The sequence below is a fragment of the Trachurus japonicus genome, chromosome 13, assembly GCF_045865225.1.
Source record: "Trachurus japonicus isolate A0001 chromosome 13, Traja_1.0".
Classification (NCBI taxonomy): Eukaryota; Metazoa; Chordata; class Actinopteri; order Carangiformes; family Carangidae; genus Trachurus; species Trachurus japonicus.
In genome coordinates, this window is record NC_140919.1 from 31,243,333 (window position 1) to 31,264,737 (window position 21,405).

General features: G+C 41.4%; 1 protein-coding gene across 5 annotated transcripts in view; it reads left to right on the forward strand.

Moving 5' to 3' along the window:
* Positions 1 to 1,688: 1,688 nt before the first annotated feature.
* cadm2b (cell adhesion molecule 2b) overlaps positions 1,689 to 21,405 on the forward strand; it is a 154,297-nt gene continuing 134,580 nt past the window's right edge. Inside the window, exon 1 of one of the 5 annotated variants that reach the window (XM_085795950.1) lies at positions 1,689 to 2,069. In XM_085795950.1, coding sequence (XP_085652076.1) covers positions 2,009 to 2,069 — 61 coding nt within the window. In that variant the 5' untranslated portion in view covers positions 1,689 to 2,008. The remainder of the gene's footprint in view (positions 2,070 to 21,405) is intronic. The other 4 variants (XM_085795951.1, XM_085795955.1, XM_085795954.1 and 1 more) reach the window with 4 other exon arrangements.

Genomic DNA, 21,405 nt, shown 5'->3' on the forward strand with positions numbered 1-21,405 from the left:
AACAGGTTGATGCTATTCTCAAGTGCAGTCAGTGACCTTGTTAAATCTGGCAAATGCACACAGTTGGGTGTTTTAAATGATACAAAGCACAGAGGCAGCATGCTGAGTCCCAGAGGTAACGGAAAAGGGGATCATGCTCCTCTGGATTACAGATCTATGTTGGCAACCTTTCCGCTGAACCCACATGGTCAATAAATTCTCTCAGTTTAAAAAGCACATGAGTTGAATTCTACGCTCAAAGATATAATGAAACGACGAAGAATTGACCTTCAGGATACATGGGATTGATTCTTTACCACCATCCTCATGGTAATTAGCTTTGTATGGCTCTGCTCTGAATTATAAGTGAGTCGTATAGAGACTGTAGTCACACAAGAACGCTCAGACCTTCAAGGTTTACGGTTCAGAAAGGCAACAGTGGCTCCACAGGGATTAGAGATGTGCATGGTTCCAAGTTGAAAGGCTAAAATGCAGCATCAGCATACAGGAGTGAATGAGTAAGAGGTCCCCATTTGAACCATTTCGATTAGAGCTATAATGGTTTAAAACACGCAGAAAAACGGAGCATTAATTTCTTGTTTGGCAATGAAAATTTGTGGTCCGACTGATTGCTTGTTTAGATAATGAATGGCGGAGCTTCACATGTCATTTACATTTATTCCTACTGAGAGAAAAGCCAATGGTTTGAAAGGCTGGGAAATATTTTTAGCACCAGCTGCCTTTTTCTCAGGTGGTATGGCCAGGTCAGCGTTTTGATTTGAAGTGGGAGTGTGCAAAACTGAACCAAATTTACCCGGCAGCATGTTAAACCATGTGTAAAATCCTCACGATGGGCTTAGAAAACGATCCCTGGCTGGAGCCGCTGCCTCCCTCCCCCCTCCCCCCCACCTCTGTCTTTAGGGATGGTCACACTCATTTCTGTGCACCACTCACAGGAACCTTTGAAGGAAGAGGGATGTCTAGGAGCCCATTAACCTCCCCTGCGCTTCAGCACTGATTCCTGACACACACCCAGACACCAGGTCATAACCTCTGGGAAAGCAACCGCCTTTTCACACAACACGGGCTAGGTCTTTCTCTTTGTTACTGCCCACCATCCATTTTTTTTATTCCATTTTCCACAAGTCATAGACAGACACTCAGTGTGTGCTGTAAAATTTTCAAAGTGATAATAAGTGTCAATTTTTTTTTTTGCAGTGACACTTATTTGGAGTTGTTTAGTGTAGACTGCAGGCTCATGTTTGTCTGCTCATAAAGCTGTTGTAGCTCAGGGGCGGTGTGTTCAAACTGTCTAAAAGTGTTAAATTAACTCTGCTAGCTGTGGGCATATTTTAATACAATGAATCACTGGCACAGTGACTTCTACACTCTGACAAGACTCACACTGACAGTGCACATGGAGCATCATCTTGACTTATTATTTTTTTTTAGAGCTGAAGATGTGTTGCCCAGCCCAGGCTCCCTCTGACCCTTCCAGATCATATGATATTATAATGATGGGCCTCAATCCTGCAGTGGCCCATTGTCTCCGGATGGGTGAAGGCGGGTAACCCTTAAAGCACACGGTGCAATTGTTTTGACAGTTTACCAGAGATCAGAACTATTTCTAGGTGTTCTCCATTGGTGAAGCGTCTTCATTAGTCAAAAAGCGTGGGCGGGACTCTTGCTCTCTGCAGCGAGTCAAAGAGAAAGGCAATAAAGGGAGGCAGGAGCTGCACTTTGCCGACGAGCATCTCTGCCGTCCTGCTTCACTACAGTAATCACTGCCTCCGGATCTGCGAGAAAAAAAAACACACAGGGACTCCTCTGGAAAAAAAAAAAAGGCAGAGTTCATCAATGTAACTCCGGTCAGTCCGAAACTGCACCGTTTACCTGGATAAGTCCATCCCGACGAGGAGAGAGAGAGAGAAAGGCACAGAGAGAGACAGAGAGAGAGAAAGAGAGGAAAAAGACTGAGACTAACCGAGTGGAGTGTCGACGTCTATATTGTGAAGGAAAAGAGAAGAATATGATTGTCAAGCAGCACTTCATCTTCATCCTATACAGCCTCTGTGCAAGCATCTTTAAAGGTGAGCGCTGGATGTTGCTACTGTGTATAGACGGGCGTGGTGTGCGGGGAAGGTGGTGGCTACTGTTTAAGTGGAAAGATCAAATGTGATCATGTCACATGTGAGTTGAAGTGTTCACCGCAAGAGAGAGTTGTGTTTCTTCCTTTCTTTCTTTCTTTCTTTCTTTTTTTCCCCCCTTCCTTTCACTGATGATGTGTGTTTGCGCAGCAGTTGTGTGGCCGGAGCACGGCTGCCGTTGTCTCTTGCTTGTCAGAGCCGACTGTGCTGGAATGCCTGGAAGTTGAATTGTGCGGCGCAACGAAAAGCAGAATGCGGCTGCACAAGTTTTTTTTTTTTTTTTTTCCGTATCGGAGACAACTTGGACGTTGCTCTCCCTTTGGTGTGAAGTGACAGATGAGACATCGGTGCTACTGCTGATGAGACGCCTGGAGTCGCCTCCCCGCGTGTGATCCTGCTCCATCCCGTTAATGTCCCCCCCTCCCCTGAAGCTGACACGGGGATGCACGAAAGGTTATACAGCAGCTGGTGGCGAGGCGTGCGTCCTGTTCTGTGGGAGACCGGTGTCATTGAGCGGATCGTTTTTAAGTCACACTGTCTTTGCGGGGCCTTGAACGTAATTTCACGCATGACTTTGAATCGATGTTATTTTATTTTATTTTATTTGCAGAGGTGACTGCGTTTTGAGTTGAGCTTTTGTCTCCAGCACTGTCAGTTAGCGCACTGGCAGAGCAGTGTGTGGCTGCGTGTGTGTGTGTGAGGACGCACTCTCCAGGAGGGTCGGTATACATTACTGACCGTGCAAAGCCATGTAAGTCGCTCAATGAAAGTTAGGCTGTCAGGATCAGACGCAGGTGAGCCTGCATGTGTGATGGCTTTCTGCAGCCAGGCGCCAGTGTCTCCTCATGAAAAAGTCCCCCAACTCCCCGCTGACTGTCCCGCTCTTGGACATGCTTGCGCAGCCACCGCCCTGTAGGCGACCAGTGCGCAGATATATAACGCTTACAGCGGCGGAGGTTGGAGGGGTGGGGTGGGGTGCTGTAAAAAGCACAAACATACACGCACATTAAAAAAAAAAAAAACCTCACCGATCCCAAACTTAATAAGACCTTGTCCCACAAGGCATGAGGAGGAAGATGTTTTGGTCTCTGCTGATTTAGTGCACTATAGCAGTGTTAATTTTGACAACAAATTCTAATTTAGTTTTAGTCTTAGTCTTTTGACTAAAATACAATTTAGTTGTAGTCATATTTTAGTCATCTGAAATATTTTAGTTTTAGTCTAGTTTTAGTCGACGAAATATCTTTAGAATTTTAGTCAGCTAAAATTACAGTGGATTTAGTCGACGAAATGTTTCTCCAGAATATCCAGTCATTGGAATTATCCATCAATCTGTTATGGAATGGTATTAAGGTTTGAGTCTACAATACAAGCACAGAAACAGTTGTAATATGGTACATTTTGTTTTATTCATGTTCTTTTAACTTTCATGTTAATACTGAGTTTCAATCAAATTGCTTTGGTTTTCTTTGGAACAGTTTAGTCAGTCTCCCATCTACTATCTAGCACAAAGTCCTCAGCTGCAGTTGTGAGTGGTAAATGTGTGTGTCCAGTCCATCTGGCCTGCTCCTTGGTCTGTTGTTCTAGAAGAACTGAGGGAAGCTGTAGAGATGAACTGCTGCTGGGTTGCATAGCAGCACTAGCTTTATCTCCACTTGGTCCATGGTCATCTGTGTCATCATCAGAGTCTTCTGTATCTGTGAGGGTGAATAAGGGGGGAATCAAGTTGTGATCTTTGTCGCTCAGTCCTCCCAGATCTCTCTGTCACACTATACACACACACGCAGGCACACATGCACGCGCTTGCACACGCACACACACGCGCAACGAATCAATCTTCTAATCAATACAATTCAGAGGTGGTTTCCCTTAGCTTCTATTGCATTTCATGTTTAGTCCTATAAACACGGTGGTTTGTCTGATAATATAACTTTAGCGTGTGTGCTTACCGTCGCGTGTTCTGGATGAGCTCTGTGTAGATGATGCTTCACGTTGCTGGTGTGTGGATCGATGTGGGTCCCCGCGATTTCTGCTCCGGTTTACAGGGGGTCCTGGGCATTGTCCTTGTTGTCATATAAGTGTGTGACCAGATGTCATTTCTTCGTTTCCGTCCTAAACTCAGCGCTGATATTTCCGTGGTGTTGTGTTCATGACTCATGCTGTCGCGCTCGGAGCGCGTGCACCGCAGGACGCTAACAAGCGAGGCCAGTTTTATTTTGAAACTTTTCATGTGCCGCGGCTGTGGCTCTGCTTCCGGAGAAATCAACATGATTGGACCTCTTCTCCATTCGTCCCTCCCTAACATTTTCGTCTCGTTTTTATTCGTTGACAAAATTGTTAATTAATTTCATCATCGTCTTCGTCATCACAGCTGACTTTTTATTTAGTTTTTATTTAGTTTTCGTCCGTGAAAAAGGTTCGTTGACGAATATTTTTCGTCATAGTCTTCGTCAACGAAATTAACACTGCACTATAGTGAAGAGATACTTTAGTGCCAGTGGCCTATCAGAGTGATCATTCCTATATGAGTTCATCTAAACTATTTCTGTTTTAGTATCCACACAGGGGCACCATGCATAAAGTCGGAGGCTCTATAAGCTTTGTTTGGTTTTCACATTGCAAAATCACATTGGACATCAGCTGACTTCTATTTTAGTCTCAGATTTTTGTCAGGAACATCACCAGCAGTTACCACATTTCAAAGATTTTCAGTCCAAGTATCAGACTCAAGAAAAAAGGTTTCAGTGTACCTCAAATGTTAAGCACCGTACACCATCAGCCTGACTTCTCTGGAACTCAAAAAACAACATCATATATTCTGTCGTACCGGTGACAGTTGCGTTTGATGGCCAGTTTCCCACCTGCATATTTTCATCTCATTGTCCTGCCTATAACTTGAGATGCCATCGGGTGGTGTAAATCCAGCTGTGACTTGACGGCACATCCAGCCACATCCAGCTCACATCAGCCGCCTCAAGATATGGCCCCTGTGGAGACAGTTAAATATCCACGCATGATGGTGCAGTTTTTAGGGCCCATTAGCTAAACATTGTGTTACATAACTTTTAATCTATTGCTGTTCTTTGGAAAGACTGTCATATCTTTTTGTTATTATTATTATTTCCCACCGCCCAGACAGCCATTAGTGTCAGGCCGTTTCGGTATTGAATAGGAATGAGCTTTCAGATACATTGCTGAAATTTTGACCTCACCTGGTGTTGCAGGGGCCACTGTGAAAATATTTTTGCTGGTGCATTCAGGGATAAGGAATTGTGTTGTATGTAAAGCAATACACAGTAGGAAGTAAAGTTGAAGTAAGTTGATATGAATACGAATTTCAGCATCTTGCATTCATTGCAAATCAGTTGTTTGGTGGTTTTCCAAACAGTCATTTCTTGCTCATTGCTACTGCTCATGTAGGTCTGCCTGGATAACCCATCTCAGGTCTGTCCGGAGTGAACTATTCAGAGGAATTGATCATGTATTAGAAATACAAGATGCAAATCTGATATATGCAAAAAGTTAATTTGGAGTCTCACTTTCTACAAGTCTAGCATGGCTTATGTTCACAATGGACCACAACAACCACTCTCTTTATGTCTTTTAGAGGGCATTTCTACATTTTTGCATTATACTGTATTACTTTTTCAATAATTGACCATACCAAATGGCAGTGATTAAAAATGATTTTTTTTTTCTGCCCCAGAGTCCATCTCTAAATACTGTAACATGGCCAGCAAGGACTAGCGTATGGTTTTATCGCTTTAAGACTATTGGCATCAGTAGCTAATGGTAATTGTGTTTGGAATAAAAATGGACAGCAGATAGCTGCTCCATTTTGCTACAAAGTTTGGATCCATGACATCCTACCAGAGAGAACCGGGCCCAGAGATTTTTTTTTTTTTGTCATTGTGGGCAAGAGCTGTGCTAAGTTAGTGCCTACTTCAAGGGCCACTTTAAATATTGATGCTATGTGGCTGAACTTTAGATACATGAACTAGAGGCACTCAGGACACTGCCCCAAAAGTCTGTGTGTAGGAAATGAAACCACTTTATAGAAGGAGCAAACAGTCAAACAACAAATGAAACAAATAAAACTAGAAAGCCCTCAGAGAGCACAAACACCAACAAGTGCCAAGTTTGCCCAGTGCTCCAATGGTCAGAATTTTTTAAACTCGCTGTTCTTCCTAAACACATGGACGTGGGCAACTATTAGATGCGTGTGCCAGACTTTTTTCATTCAAGTAAGATCAGTGTTTTGTGGCAAAAATTCAAAGTCTGCTGTGCTAACAAGTCTTCTTAACACTTTTGCGACCTCAATTAATTGCTCATCACGTCTCGACCGCATGTTTTTAGCTATTTTTTTAAACTTTTTTTTCAACGTTGAAGCGAACTCTGTACAAGGCCTAGAAACAAATGGTTTTCACGATGTGAGTGAATTTTCAACGTGCTTCTCGAAAAAACTGCAAGTTTCTTCAACGTTTCGGTAGTTAGCACGAAAGAGAAGAAAGCCCAGTTTCTCCAAAAATAGAGCTCTGGCTCTAGTTTCAGAGAAAAAAACGCACTTTTGTGTTAGGTGGCAATCCACACATTTTACTCGTACTCTGCAGTGTGACATGTCCCCTAAATGATTTATACAGGTAAACAAGTATTTGCATAGATATACGTATCTTAGTCCACTGAGGGAGCTAACATTATACAAATGGGTCAGATATAACCTGACCCTTTCATTCAATCTCATTAGGGCTGTCCTGATACCACTTTTTCACTGCCAATACGATACCGATATTGCAGCCGATATCGGCCGATACCGTTATCGATCTGATATTATATCAGCACGAATCATACATACTTTAATTATTTATTTTGTAGTGTGGAATGTAAGAAAAAGCTTTGTCAAGTGATTAGTCAGAGAACAATAGTCAGCAACAGTATGAGAAAAACTGACCCATTTATTTAGCGCTGCCCCCAAATAGTTGACCAAAAAATCATTAGCCGGCCGTCCATTGGTCGTAGGGGGGAAAACAAACAAACATTTGGAGCTGTGTCTTGTCAAAATTAAGTCAAGGCTATAGGGCTTTTAATTTGAAGGGCCAGATACAGGAAGTCGTGACACTCACTCGCTGTCAGTCTTCTGGCAGATCTCTCTCTCTCTCTTTTTTTCCCCAATGTTGTTCCATACTGTATGTTTCTGGTTTGGAGACTCTGACGTGAAAGCACGTATCACTGCTGTTTTCAACGATCAGTGGGAGCTGCCGTGAGCCCGGCTCCGTCCCAAAGCGCTCACCGTCAGTCTCATAGTGTCACGAAGCACCGATCCATGCCGCGGACACACCACACCCCACCGGTCTTACACAGCCTCAGCTCGGTCACTACCCTCCTCATCGACTGTGTTTATTGGTGATAAACGGGCGTACTGCCTGTAATAATAGTAAAACCGGACATGCTTGTTGAATCTCGGACCCAACACGGCCGGACTCACCATCAATAATTCTCAACCCGACCGCGGGCAAAAAAGAAAGAAAGAAAGCCAGCGCAACACTGGTTTTGAGACAATTAATTGTTAATCAAGTTCATAAGCTGTGTGTGTGAGTTACTATGGCGGAACGTGTCCGACGGCCGACGGGGGACCGACGGGGGTCTTTGATCGCGGGCAGGCCTACAGACACTCACACGCTGTAGTTGTTATGCATGCTGGAGCCGGGCGCTCTTCCTCTCTGGCGGCTGGCGCACCAACATTAAGGTGCATTACCGCCACCTACTGTGTTGGAGTGTGAACCAGAGTCACCTATTCATATGGGACAGAAGTGCTGGAGTGGAATAATGGACTGCTTTTATCAGAGCGTTTATGTTGGAGATTTTAGATACAGCCTGATATAATCCGATATTCGTTTTTTGGCTGATATCGGACCGATATCCGATCGGATATCGGATCGGGACAGCCCTAAATCTCGTACCATCACGAGTGGCGTTGCCCACCGGTTGCAGGGTGGGGGGGTGCTGTTGTTGTATCTCAATCTCATCTCTGATCTGAGATCTGATATTGTGGGCTTCCCTATTCTACATATAGGCTGTATCTGCATCAATTTCAGACCTCAGATCAGAGATAAGATTTATGTTGCATTCACATGAAGTCCGGCAGACGGCAAACTGGATGTCATGTTAGTGGAGGAGAGAATGATGGTAAAACTTGGGGGAGGCTGGCAAAAAAATACTGTCGACAGCAACGGCAATGCCATCCAGAATTAAAATATTTTAACTTTTGCCATCTGCCATCATGTGTCCTCAACCAGATGTGACGTATGAGTATGTGGACATCACCATACCAACATTGTGACGCGTTTTGTTGTCTTGCCGTCTTGTCCGACTCGGACCATTTGTTTGTTTTTGCTGTTCCGTCCAGTGGCATTTGCCATTTGACGTCTGCCGGACTCCATGTGAATCTGGAATTCTGAAATTGATGGGCTTTGTGGCGAAGCTGCACGTGTACGGCACGCTACACTGGTCATATCTGTCCTCCTAGCAGCCATGGTCGTCATTTAAGTCAACCAAACTATCCTTACTCAGACAAAACCAAGATCACACATTTTATAAAAACCATCATGTTTTGATTGTAGTTTAAATCAGTTTTACATATCAGCGGACTACCATATTCACACATAAAGCACTTGAGAGTGTCTATATCATAATCTGTATAGAAAAACCCGATTGTGACGAGTTTTCTCGTCAATGGTTGGCAACGTTTGTCCATGCAATGACGAGAAAATTTGTCAATGGTTAATATCATGTTACCTAACAGACAAACAAACCAACCAACAAATGAGACTGAAAATATAAACCTCAGTAGGTAATAAGGTGCATATACATCTTCAGTGTGATCACAGCCTAATCAACAGTTAAATTGCAGCGTGCCACATCACACACTGCAGTGATATTGTAGACAAGACTCCAGCCTCAGCAGCTTTGTTCATGCTCCATAATGCTGAGAGTCATTTCATGCAGACTCATCCTTCTTAGCACAACTACATTATAGTATTTTGCTTAAATGCATTGCTGGACTCTTATCTATAGTCGCAGCTATGGAGTGCTACACTGCCTAAATGTTTAATATGCTGTAGTGACAGAGTAGATGAATTCTTATGGAGAGTTACTGTACATCTATTGTCTCTTTCCGACTGTGTGCCCCGGCTTGTGCTTGTAGTCTGAGTATGAGGTCTTTATGTCCCATATATGCATCAGTGGGAAGGTACGTCACTCTGTGAGGTGTTAGTGTGTCACAATATATTCCACCAAACAGAGCCAATGCAGACACCTTACAGACTTGTCAGAACCAGTTAACAGGTAAGGTGTTCAGGCTGGCTAGCAATGCTAATTAGCCATGTGGCACGGCTATACTTAGTTCCTTTGCAGACCTGTGGGCTGGTAATGTCACTGATGTGAGTTTTGTGATCCGTGTGTTTCTTTGTGGGCCACAGCTTCTCCAGTTTGGGCTGACATTCCTTCTGCTAAAATGTTTCATCACTTTCCTTCTTACCGAGCCCAAAAAGCTCCCATACCGCCAGGGGAACTTTTTCTTTTGTTTGAGCATGGAGCCTTTCATCATTTTCTTATCTCGTCAGACATTTTGGCAAGAACAACCTGCAGGTGACATTTGAGTATTGGTGTGTGTTTGACCATAACGTGTGGGGGCAGTAATGAGGGCAAAGCAGAGAATAAATGAAAGTGGCTCTTTTTTTCTCTCCAGTATTTAATCTGCTATCCAAACCAAAGACATCAAAACTATAGAAGACAAAATGAGACAAGGTTGTGGATGAATAATTCCTTCATAATGTAAATGAAAAGTTTCTCCTTTTATTGCGGAGGGAAATGAGGCTAGTCATTAAAAATGCAAACATGTCTTGCACAATGTTTGATATTTCTTTTAAATATTGGCCTAAGCCAATAGGAAAATACCCCCACTGTGAGTGCTGAACTGGAAATTGTGAACCTATTGTGAATAGTAGGACAGAATGCCCAGCCTATGAAAATGCATGAGATAAATGCTCATCCGAACATTATAGAGTCGTTATTGAAAAGTACAACAATCATTCAGATGACAAAATGTGTCACTGTTACTCTACATTTGAAAGACCAGTGTATAAACTGTTGATCCTTTGGGCCTTATTTATATTCCCAAAGTAATTTAATGTCTGCAACAACATTTTGTCGATTAACAATTGTTTATAAATCGGTAATGACATTTCTGTGTCAATACTGCAGTGTATTCATTTGCATCCATTTGCAGTAAGGAACTATTTTAAACATGGACGTGCCTAAATTACAATCCAAAACTCTTTCAGAATAAAAAAAATCATGTTATACACAATACATGTATACATATTAACACACTTAGTGCTTAGAATTTTTTTTTTTTCATTTGCATTAATTAGGCTGGAAATTTCATCAAATAAGCAAATGGAATTTGAATTTGATTTCTGGTCTGTATGAATTTGGTTATGACTCTGTGTATTCTGTCACAAAATTCAATCAGCTTGTACCCGACGACAAAATTAAACGCCGCAGAATTTCAGTGGATCAGGATTAAAGTAATCAAGTATCAAGGGCAGAATCCAAGTGGCCTATTAGGGAATTCACAGAGGAGTCACTATATCTACCATTAAATTCCATCAGATTCCAGCAGAAGCTTATAGACTCAGAGAGTGGACATAGATGTGAATATGCCTGCAGAGTCGATTTGTCATTTTGAGTGTACTATAGGATGGCAGTTGGTACACCACTTCTCAGTTCTCTTATGTGAAAATGGACTTCTGTTTCAGCTCGGATCTGGGTGTGTTGAAAAACCTCCTGAAATGATAATACACATCGGACCCGAGCGAAAGTGAACCCCAAAATGTCACATATTTTGAGACACGAGGAGCCTGTGAGATGTGTGCACGGGCACATCTCCTGTGGGTTGGAATAATCATGCATGAGGAATAAGCTGGCTGAGCTGAAGGCGAGCTATGGCAGAGGAAGGTGGTTTACATTCAAGGATACCCATTCCCCACTGCTGAGGGTTAGCTTATCCCTGCAGAACGTCTCCCAGCTGCCAAGTGCTGGCTCCGGAGCAGTGCTGTACACTACTGCAAATGAATAATCCAGTAAAGGGGACAAATGTGCTCCAAAAGAGCCATTGGTGCCCCGCTTGCTTTTTGTTGACAGATATACATCTGTAGGGATAAGCCTCAAGCCAGAAGCAAATGTGCTCAGACAAGTGGGGGAACGGGCTTAAAGATTAGCTGCTTGCTGCCCCAACCACGCCGCGTGCTGTCAGTCTCCCTTCGCCATGCTCTTTGTCATGGCCCTTGTACGCGCTATGCCCTCTCCGAGTGGGTATAAGCTTAGCAATGAAGCTGATGGACTGTAAGGGAAATTACACCATTAAAGATTATTTTGACCCGTATTTGATTGAAATGCGTTAAGAGATTTTTCTCCTTGCCAAGAAACCTGTGTCAAGATCCTCATGATAAGTTTAATGCCACAATTGGTCATGCTGAAAAGTGGTTAAAGCAGTCCTCACATAAAGCTCTGGCACCTGAAGAGGCACCTGTGTTCTAACATCTCACAGGTGGAAATCTGCCATAAATCAGCATTTTTCCTGTATTCCTATGATCTCAGACAGTTAAGTCAATATTTCTAAACAGGGCTGACTCACGGTCGAAGCTGAAACCCAGAGAGCCAAGTATTTCATTTCTCATGTCATCAAGCAGCAGCAAGCTCCACCATTTACAACACGCGGAGAGCTGCTGCATGTGTCGACTTTTATACCTGCAGGAGACGGACTTCATAGTCGGGATAGAATTTCATATTATCATTTGCAGCCATATTGATCCAAAGCACCGGGGAATGCCGGCTTGATTGTTGGAGTAAAATAACTGGAGATTTGTAATGCAGGGAACATTTATTTTAGAACACTGCAGTGACACTTCTCGTGTTGCATCTTGAGTAAACCACAGCTCGATTGTATGCGGGGAAGAAAGAGGGGGGAAAAAAGAGCCAAACCTGCTGAAATAGAGTCAATCAATCAACACTGGTTGTGTTAAAATAATCTGATTTATAGTGATGAGGAAACACTCTTCAGTAATCACAAAATAATATACTGGTCTCCCCTAAACGTTAGGTATCTAGGGTACCTGCTGGGGTGAATTAGCTGGAGCTCTAGATTTAATTTGTTACATTGTTTCACTGCACACCAAACCGACACTCTCGCTTGGCACTCCTTTTCATCTGAGGTTTATAAATGACAAAGATTTACTTTCTGTTAACCCTGCAAACATATTGGTGAATTATTGCAGCCATTCCTCATTGCGCCTTACAGCTCACTGTATTTGTCAAACAAACAATAGAAAATGGAAAATGAATAAGTACATTTTCAGATTGCAGCAGAAACTGGAGGGAACTAAAGCTTGAAAATAACTGTACTAACCCCCATTGGCTGTACTTCTTTTATGTACAATGTTCAATTTAAAACAATGGGACACTAGGACTGGCTTTGTTTACTCTGTCTACTGAAAGCTGATGTGTTTATATGTTAATACTGCAGCATTTCCACTATTGCTGTATGTGTAATGGAGTCCACCATTACAGGGTTAATGGTCCTCAACATGAAACAATGGACTGCAAGGAATCAATAGAATTGATCCACCTTGCCTATGTACTGTACACATATATAAGAAAAGAAAACCTAAGGATTGACCTAAACCTTATTTCAACCTTAATCTGTCTACGATTGAATAAAGAACATTTCTCATTGAAGTTTGGATGAATGAGATTCGGCCGTGTCTGTTGCAAAGGTGTGAGGCATCTGTTCTGTGAGAGGTTTATGCATTCCCTACATTTTTGTATTGTGCCCGAAATGAAGCCTATACTTCATTTTATGCCCGTTTGCAGTGTTGACCTTTACCAATCTCTCTTGGCCCTCATCTCTGTTGAAGTGGGCTTTGTGCCCGACTATGGATGAGCCTCTGAATCTCATTTAGCCTGTGTGATGATCTCCCTTTTCTCCTCCTGCTGCAGTCTACATGAACAAAGTTAATATTTTTTGTTCAGGAATGACAATCATACACCATTCCATGACCTAGCCAGCATGTAATTTGTTTTCTTCATTTTTATTTTTTTCAGAGCAGATGTTGTATCATGCAGAAGTTGTCACCTTTGTTTTTTTGTGTTTTTTTGTCTGTTCAAAAAGCTTTTCAGACTGTTATCACAGAAGCGGAAGATATTGTCAGAGGGCCGGTGCTCCCTCTGCTAGGGAAATACCTAAGTGCAGTGAAGAGAGGCTGAGTGCACAATATTAACATGAAATATTGGGAGCGTCATTATGTGGTTGCCATAATAGATGTCTTTTCTGCTTCTGCTGTGCATGTTTGGGAGGCTTCCAAAAGAGTGATTGACTATCTGAGGTATCGCACTGCAACCAAACACCTGGCAGCCCGACCTGAGGTGACCAGGCTTGTTTTGAGTTATGTCAGGATCTTTTGCCAATGCACAAACAAAGCCGCAATAAGGACAATAAACCGGGCAGCCTTTGTTTAGTGTTGTATACATTTTATATGATGATTGGCATGTGTGTGAAGTTCCTGTCTGTGGTTTACTTTGTGTAAAGCTTCAGTATGTAGGAGCAGAAATCCTCAAAAGAGGAGGCAGCTTTTGCCAAGCTTTGGAAAATGGGTATAATATAATAAATAGCATTCAGGGGTTGCTGCATATTGAAGAGCTAAATGTTGCTGTTTTAAAATTTAAGTGATTGTTGTGATGATATTAGTTCATTAGCTGTAATGTGTTCCACTTTATTGTGGCATGAACTAATATGACTAATCAATTCAGCTCTGATTTTAATTGTAGGCACTTTGCTTTCCAATGTCTCATGGAAAATTAAGTGTAGACCCCACCACCACCCCCTCCCCAACACACAGGGGCTTCACAAAGACTTCACACCTCTTCCCTCTTTGCCCACTTTACTGTGCAGTTAATTGTAAATGGATAAAATTGCCACTTTGCAAATTAGTCTACAGTACATTCTACATAGAATGACAAGGTAAGGTGAGAACATGTTTTTCGAAATGCATAAACAATCTCCTAGTTAACAAAAGTATTCAGAGCCTTATTTCAGAGCTTTGTTGATGTCCAGCTTGGTACAGCCAAAGCCCTGACTTGAACCCTATAGAACATCTGTGGAGAGACCTGAAGACTGCGGTTCAGACACTTTGATTTCCAATCTGATGAGGCTTGAGAGGATCTGGCAAGAAGACAGGCATAAAGTGCCCAAATCCAGGTGTGCAAAGCTTTTATGGACATACCAAAGAAGAGCCAAAGCTGTAATTGCTGCCAGAGGATCTTCTGCAAAGTACTGAAATCAGTAAGAGTCTGAGGCTACGTTTACACGGAAATGATCTGAACAGAAAACACAAAAGTGGCGTTGTGTTCTTACTTTTTATTCCGCGTTTTGACGAGCGTTTTTGGTGTGGAAATCCGCGTGCATGCAAAGGTCTGTGGAATTCAATGTTGTATGCACGCCAGGCGCCTAGGTGGCAGTGTGCCACACAACACACAACACCTGTGTACACATAGATATACAGTATACGTATAAGAAGACTAGATGACTCACCCGCCACTGCTGCCCAATGACACGGCGTAGCCACATGGCGGCCATCTTGGGATGGGCAACTCTCTCCCTCAGAGCATTAAGCCTCTGGTGCATGTTCTGCTATAATGACCACAACGGTTTTTGTCCGATTTCCAAACGTTTTGATTTTTTATGAACGTTTATGCAGTTATGACGCATTATACCTAAAATCATGGATAATTTTAATCATGTACTTTAAAAAAAAAATAAAAGTAACATTATCGTAACATTATGCAAATAGGTAAAGTAATAGCTACATACTGATTTATTTTTCACAGAGTTATGAATAGTTTGTAGCAATCGGAGCAGACATTTGCGTTTTCACCCTTTACACGGGGACGCAATGGCAGAGCATTAAGAACGCCCCAGAACGCTGTCGCTGTCTAAACGAAAGGCACATCCGAATGATCATGAAGAATCATGTAAACAAGGCCTGAATATTTTTTGTAAATTACAGTTTTTTTTAGATTTTAGATTAATGTTTAGAAAACGTATTTTCACCCTGTCATAATGGGTTATTGAGTGTAGATTGATGGACAAATATTGCAATTTTATCAATTCAAATTAAAATCTATAGTGCAATAAAGGATGCAAAAATAGCCACTTAAGCCAGACTATTTCAAATGTAACCAATACAGCAATTGTAAGTGCATCTGAAATAACCGTGTCCACTCTACTTTGAGGTTTTAAATGTTTCTATTTTTATGTATCAGTGCAGAAATTCCATCAGTCTCACACAGTAGGATTTTGTATCACTGGGCTGCTGAGCTCATAATGTCCCTTCAGTCAGGCTGGACATCTGAGCTCAAGATAAAGGGGACTCTGTTGCAGTATCTTTGGAAATTTGATAGCTGGCTGGAATAAGTCATGCATTTTCAAAGATCTGTAAGAAGCAAATCACGTCAAATGCAGTTATTTATTCCAGCACAATGTTTTGCGTTTTATGGTTTTGAAATGCTTGGTGTACAATGACAAATTAAACTGCTCAGAAAATAAATAAAAACAATGAACAGACAAACCTGCTAAAAACTGATTGTTGACTCGTGAGAAAGGTTCATAACCATCTATCAGAGCACAAATGAAAACCATTTAGTACTGAGCTCACTCAATCCCTCTCAGGGTCTCCGGGAGCTGCAGACAACCCCAGCATACATTTTGCAGAATGGAAGTGGGGGCACCGGGCACGTCACCTGTCCATCACAGAGGCCGTCATACACAGACAAAAACATCCAGTGACATTGTGACTCCAGTTCATTTCAGCCATTTGTGTCCCTACATTTGTGTGGAAAACCACAGGAACTTAAGGGAAACATGTCAACTTAAAGAGCACACACTGTAAAACTTAACAAAGATGAGGTTAATTAAAAATATCTTGAAGTCTGGCAGTATTTCACAGAATTTCATGACATTTTCCCATGTGCTTTTGGTTTTACTCCACTCCCCAGTGTTGTTATCACTGCCATATGAGTAAAGCAGCTGTTTATGCGCCTAAGAGCACTTTGAAAAAAAAAAAGCACAAGTCCAACCTGTTTATTTTCCTACAGCAATTAAATTTGACAATTTTATTGAGCAAACTTGCTCGTAGTTACCAGTAGACTAATTCCCGCTGCATACACTGTCTGCAGGCAGCAGAACACGCAACCGAGTCTTCAGTTCATCTTCGCAGTCGCACTAGTAGACTCAGCTCCTGACAGCTTCTAAGAAAAGTTCAGTGCTGCATCCATGACTAATGTTTTGCATTGCATTATCTTTGGCATTAGAACAAAGCAGCATCCTACACATGAAACATGGCCACTCTCCAGACCGTGCCCATTCTGCTGTTCTAGCCACATATAGAATTTACTGTATGTAGCTGTACTAAAGCCTATATATCATAAACATCCATATTATGGCATGTAGCCCATATAATGACTGAAAAAGTCAATATGCACCATGTTAACATTTGCAAATGGCTACCCAGTGCATTATGTCCACTATAATTAAAGTATCTGCTGTACTCACTGGAAGTCAGTGACATTAGTGCTCAAGGTTCTTAATATAGAAATGAGCAACAGTTTTACTGGATTTTTTTTTTCGCCCACTAGAGAAGAAATCCTGTTTTAAGAGATGCAATGCAAGAGCAGAAATATTTAAAATTCAGCTTCTGCTTCAATGTAACAACTGGAAAATTATTATTTTGTTCTCCAACCCTGCTTGAGTGAGATGCCTTCCCAAAAAACCTAACTTTGGAATAAAGACACAAAAAGCACAAACTTAAGCTCATGCATGTTTATACCCTTTTATTGACTTCCTCTTTAAAGGCTTCCCACGGGTCTATAAAGCTGGAGTGTAGATACTGAACGCAGGCATATTTGCAAGTGAAGGTGGGGGATAAAAGCATTGAAACTCATGTCCTCATAAAGAGGGATCAGCAGTCTGAACGGGAGCTGCATACCGATGCAAGAGATGCCAGTGCTCGGAGCCAGGGAGCATGCTTTGCTGGGGAAAAAAAAAAAGCCTTAAAGCTGCTAAGCTGAGAGCAAGACAGGGGAAGGAAGAGAAGGTGTGAAACAGGAAGGCACACAAACTGTAAAAACCAGAGAGAAGAGCATAGTGTAATGCAAGATACATCTGCCATTTCCTTCACCTGTTACTACTGAGAGACATAAAAGAGGTTATTGCAGTTTAAAATAAAGGTTAAACCATTTCATTAAAGAAAACACAGCTCAGACATTTCACAGATTTATCTTGGATCCAGTCGGTTTGGTGGATATAAAAAATGAAAAGACAGATTATTAAATAATTTTCTTTTATATACTTTACAGTTGCGATTAAAGAAAGCTTAGGATTTGTAAGGAAATGAAGCATTAATCCAAGTTTCGGCGAGTTCCCCGTGTTCAGTGGAGCATTAAAGTTAGAATAGACAGGTGACCTCCTCTTCAAAGAGAACACATTACAGTAGGAGTTGCCTTTATGGAAAAATGTTTCACCACCTGCTGACTGCTGCATGAGCGTGACATTCTGAGGATGTGTTCACACCCATCATGTTTTGAGTTTATTCTAACCCTCCAGCGTTATTATTTTAGTTTGGGTTTTTTTTGGCAGGCATGAACCTCAGGTGTGCAAGTCAAGTAATCACTCTGAGAGCAAACATATAGTCACCATACAGAGTGATATCTGACATCCTTTCATCCATTCATGGGCTGTGCCAGGACTAATTTGGCACAGTTTGTGTCCTCAGTAAAGTCAGAGTAAAAAAACAGACACTTCATATGATTGGCTCTAGATGGGGTGGGGATGAGAGATTAGCCAATCATATTACGCCAAGTGTGAGTTGGCTGAAGTGTCGCTCTGGAGCGAGGGAGGGGACCTGGCAGTAAAAATACATATTTAATTGGAGTAATATAAGCACCATGAATATGGAAAAGGTGGTGCTGTGAAAAAGATATTTACAGGTAAGAGGAGTAGTCAGAAAGCTGGAGACGTTGATCTCCTTATGGAGACTTATTGGTGTTCACGAGGGACTTACATTGAATCAGTCGGCATCTTTAGCTAACATTGTGTCATTTTGTCGGAGTGACACAAATGATTTTACATGGGAGTTTAACCATGTGCAGAATGTGAGTGTTGTCTACTTGGTAAGTGATTCATTGCTGTATTTTATCACTAGTGTGTGGGTAAAAAAAAAAAAGCCAAGTTGGAAAACCAGTTGGTGTTCGCAGTTTTGGAACAGCAAAGACAACAACCATATGTGCAGGGTAACAATAGCCTGCAGGAGGTCTGGGCAAGAAGAGGAGAGTCTTAACAAACTTTTCACCAATTTAGCTTTTATTGTTCTAGATTTCTCAAAGCAGACACAAGACCGGGGACTAATGTCTGGAACATTTTACTAGAATCATAATTATAGTTTCACCTTAAATGATACAAAAACATGGAGTTTATTCCCCCGTGCAGGAGCCTAAACATAATGATACACTTTGCTCTGTAATAAAGAATAGAGTGTGTTGTTGAGTTTAATTTATAATGGCCACTTAAGTTAAAGTATACACCCTGTGCAGTTTGGCTAATTCAATTAATTGCATGCTTTCTCTGAGAGTTGGCATGTGTTAAGTATACCTGCTGATGTTTCAACAATTGTTGGGCTTTTAAGTAAATGCTTTGATTGAATTTTACCATTAAGGGGCTGCTTTGCTGTATAATTGTTCAACAGGCAATTATCACTACTGTGTCATAAGGTGTCAATTTAAAACAGGGTCACTGACCTTGTAGTGTGATTATCTAAATCAACAGGTCTACATATTACTTTTTTTTTTGCATTTATGTTTTCAGTGACAGTGAGCGAGTAATGTAAGATGATAGTAAAAACCTTATTGTACTTGTCTCCACATAGTTTTACACATTAATTAAAACACCTTTATTTCTTTATCAGTGACAGTTTTGAAAATGATTTCAAAAAGTGTAATTCAGTCTTAGTCCCAGGTGTGTCACATTGTGCAGCAAAGACAAAAGTGACGGTGAGACGGTGGATCAGACAAGCATTGACAGTTGTCACATGCAGATTACTTTTTCTTTTTTTATTAATTACTAGTATAGATTAAGATGAAAAAAAAATTCTTATCACAATTCCTCAAAAACCCAGTTTAGAATAGAGAAAAGTAGAGAAGCTAGAATCAGAGACTAGTTGAAGTCAGGGATAGGAATCACCCGAAGCCCCCTGGCACAATATTATCACAAAGCTTAAGTGAAAATATGATATTATTGCAATTATAAATATTTTGTTATTTTGTTTTATGATATATGGATACGCAAAAGTCTCTGGTTTCTGCTGATGTGTCTTACCTATGAGCCCATCAGTGTGAAGATACGCTATTTCTACGTAGTCTACTTCTATACCTCTGGAAGGCATGGTCGGATTCGGACCACTGACAAAACGATACGAATAGATATAGATATAAAATGGTTTCATATCATTGAAACCATTTTATTCTTACAAAGTTGGACTGTCTGACTGACTAACACAGTCATAAAAAATGTTTAATTATATTATTAATAAAATCTTAAATTCCATCCATCCATCCTTTATACTGCTGGTCGCTGGTCTATCTCAGGGCCGACATAAAGACCCAACACGCTCACATTCACACATAGGGGCAATTTAGAATCTCCAATAAATCCACCTACTGTGCATGTGTTTGGACAAACTCCACCCAGAAAGGCCCAAAGAACCTTCCTGCTGCCATTGTGCTTCCCACTAGATTGATACTAATACATTGATAGAATATCACCATGCATTGATACATTTGATCTCTTGAATATAAAAAAAATGGTATTGGGAACAGGAAACAGTGGGACAATAAGTGGATCAGGTACTAGTTTTGTTGTTGTGAACTTTGAGCCCAGAAAGAGTTCTGTCTTGTCCGTAGTCAGCTGCTATCTGTTAGAAATACCACAGTAAAGATGTACTATTTTGGATTGTGCTGCTGAAATAGCAGGATATAAAGCCAGGATGGACTCCACAATAAGCTTTTATAATGGCCAGTCTGGGCAGACCCTGCCTTTTGTGGGCTCAGAGATGATTACACATTTAGTATCCTCCAGTACTGGTGGAGTGTGAGGACATCCGGTGTACCAGGTGACCTTAACTACTGGAGCTGTAGCATCCCCCAGATAATGACCACTCTGAACCCCAGGAGCAGGCCTCATCACCCCATAAATACAGGGACCATATGGACTCGCTGTGGAAAGCTGCCGACAGTCACTTTTCAAATGGACGCATACTTGTAGGTGGCTTTTGTGCTGAGGGGAAAAAAAAGAAGAAGAAAAAAAGACTTGGTTGGCATTTTCACAGGTTCATGAAGACTATGTTTTGTGGAGGCTGTGGTTCAGTTACACTGGCCAAAGGGCAGATGTCTCTAAAAGTGTAATGCAATTTTTTCAGTGGATGTCTCAACCGGAAGAAAACGATATGGTCAGATATACTGATAGAATTTATGGTTGTGCGAGATTGCTTGTCAGTGTTCAAGTGCCATGTTTGTGGCAAATTGTTGCTTTTGTATAGAAGTGTCTGAGAACTTATAAAACAGAAAACTGACTTGAGTTTCGTTTGCCAACACATATTCACCTAAAATCGTAATTTAAACATATTGCTTGTGAGAAAAGAGGGATTCTAAAATGACAGTTAATCACAGTGAGTGATTAACTAGTGGTGCAGCCCAATCCAAGGAGCATTGTAATGTTTTACTCTAATGAAATTAGGTTTAGTTGTGCAGAACTTTAATTTAGTAGTAAATCACAAGGGCCGTTAATACCAAATATCAGTATTCATGAAAGAAAATAGAGTAATCGAGTAATGACAAATAATGATGAGGTACTGAAGTGTTCTCACCATCACCCCCCCAAAACGAACATGGGGTCCATGACCCCTAGGGGTCGTGGAATTAATAGCTTAGTATTGAATGCATACAGTAATAACAAGTTTTGTTTATGAATTGTACTCGGCCCAATTTAATATAATACACTTTTTTTTTTTAATATAGTAGGGTTCACTGCTCCATCTCTCCGTCAATTTGGGGGTCCTTGGCCCGAAAATGACCCCTGAACTAAACAAAAGGCGACAAAAAAAGGAGAACATTTGTT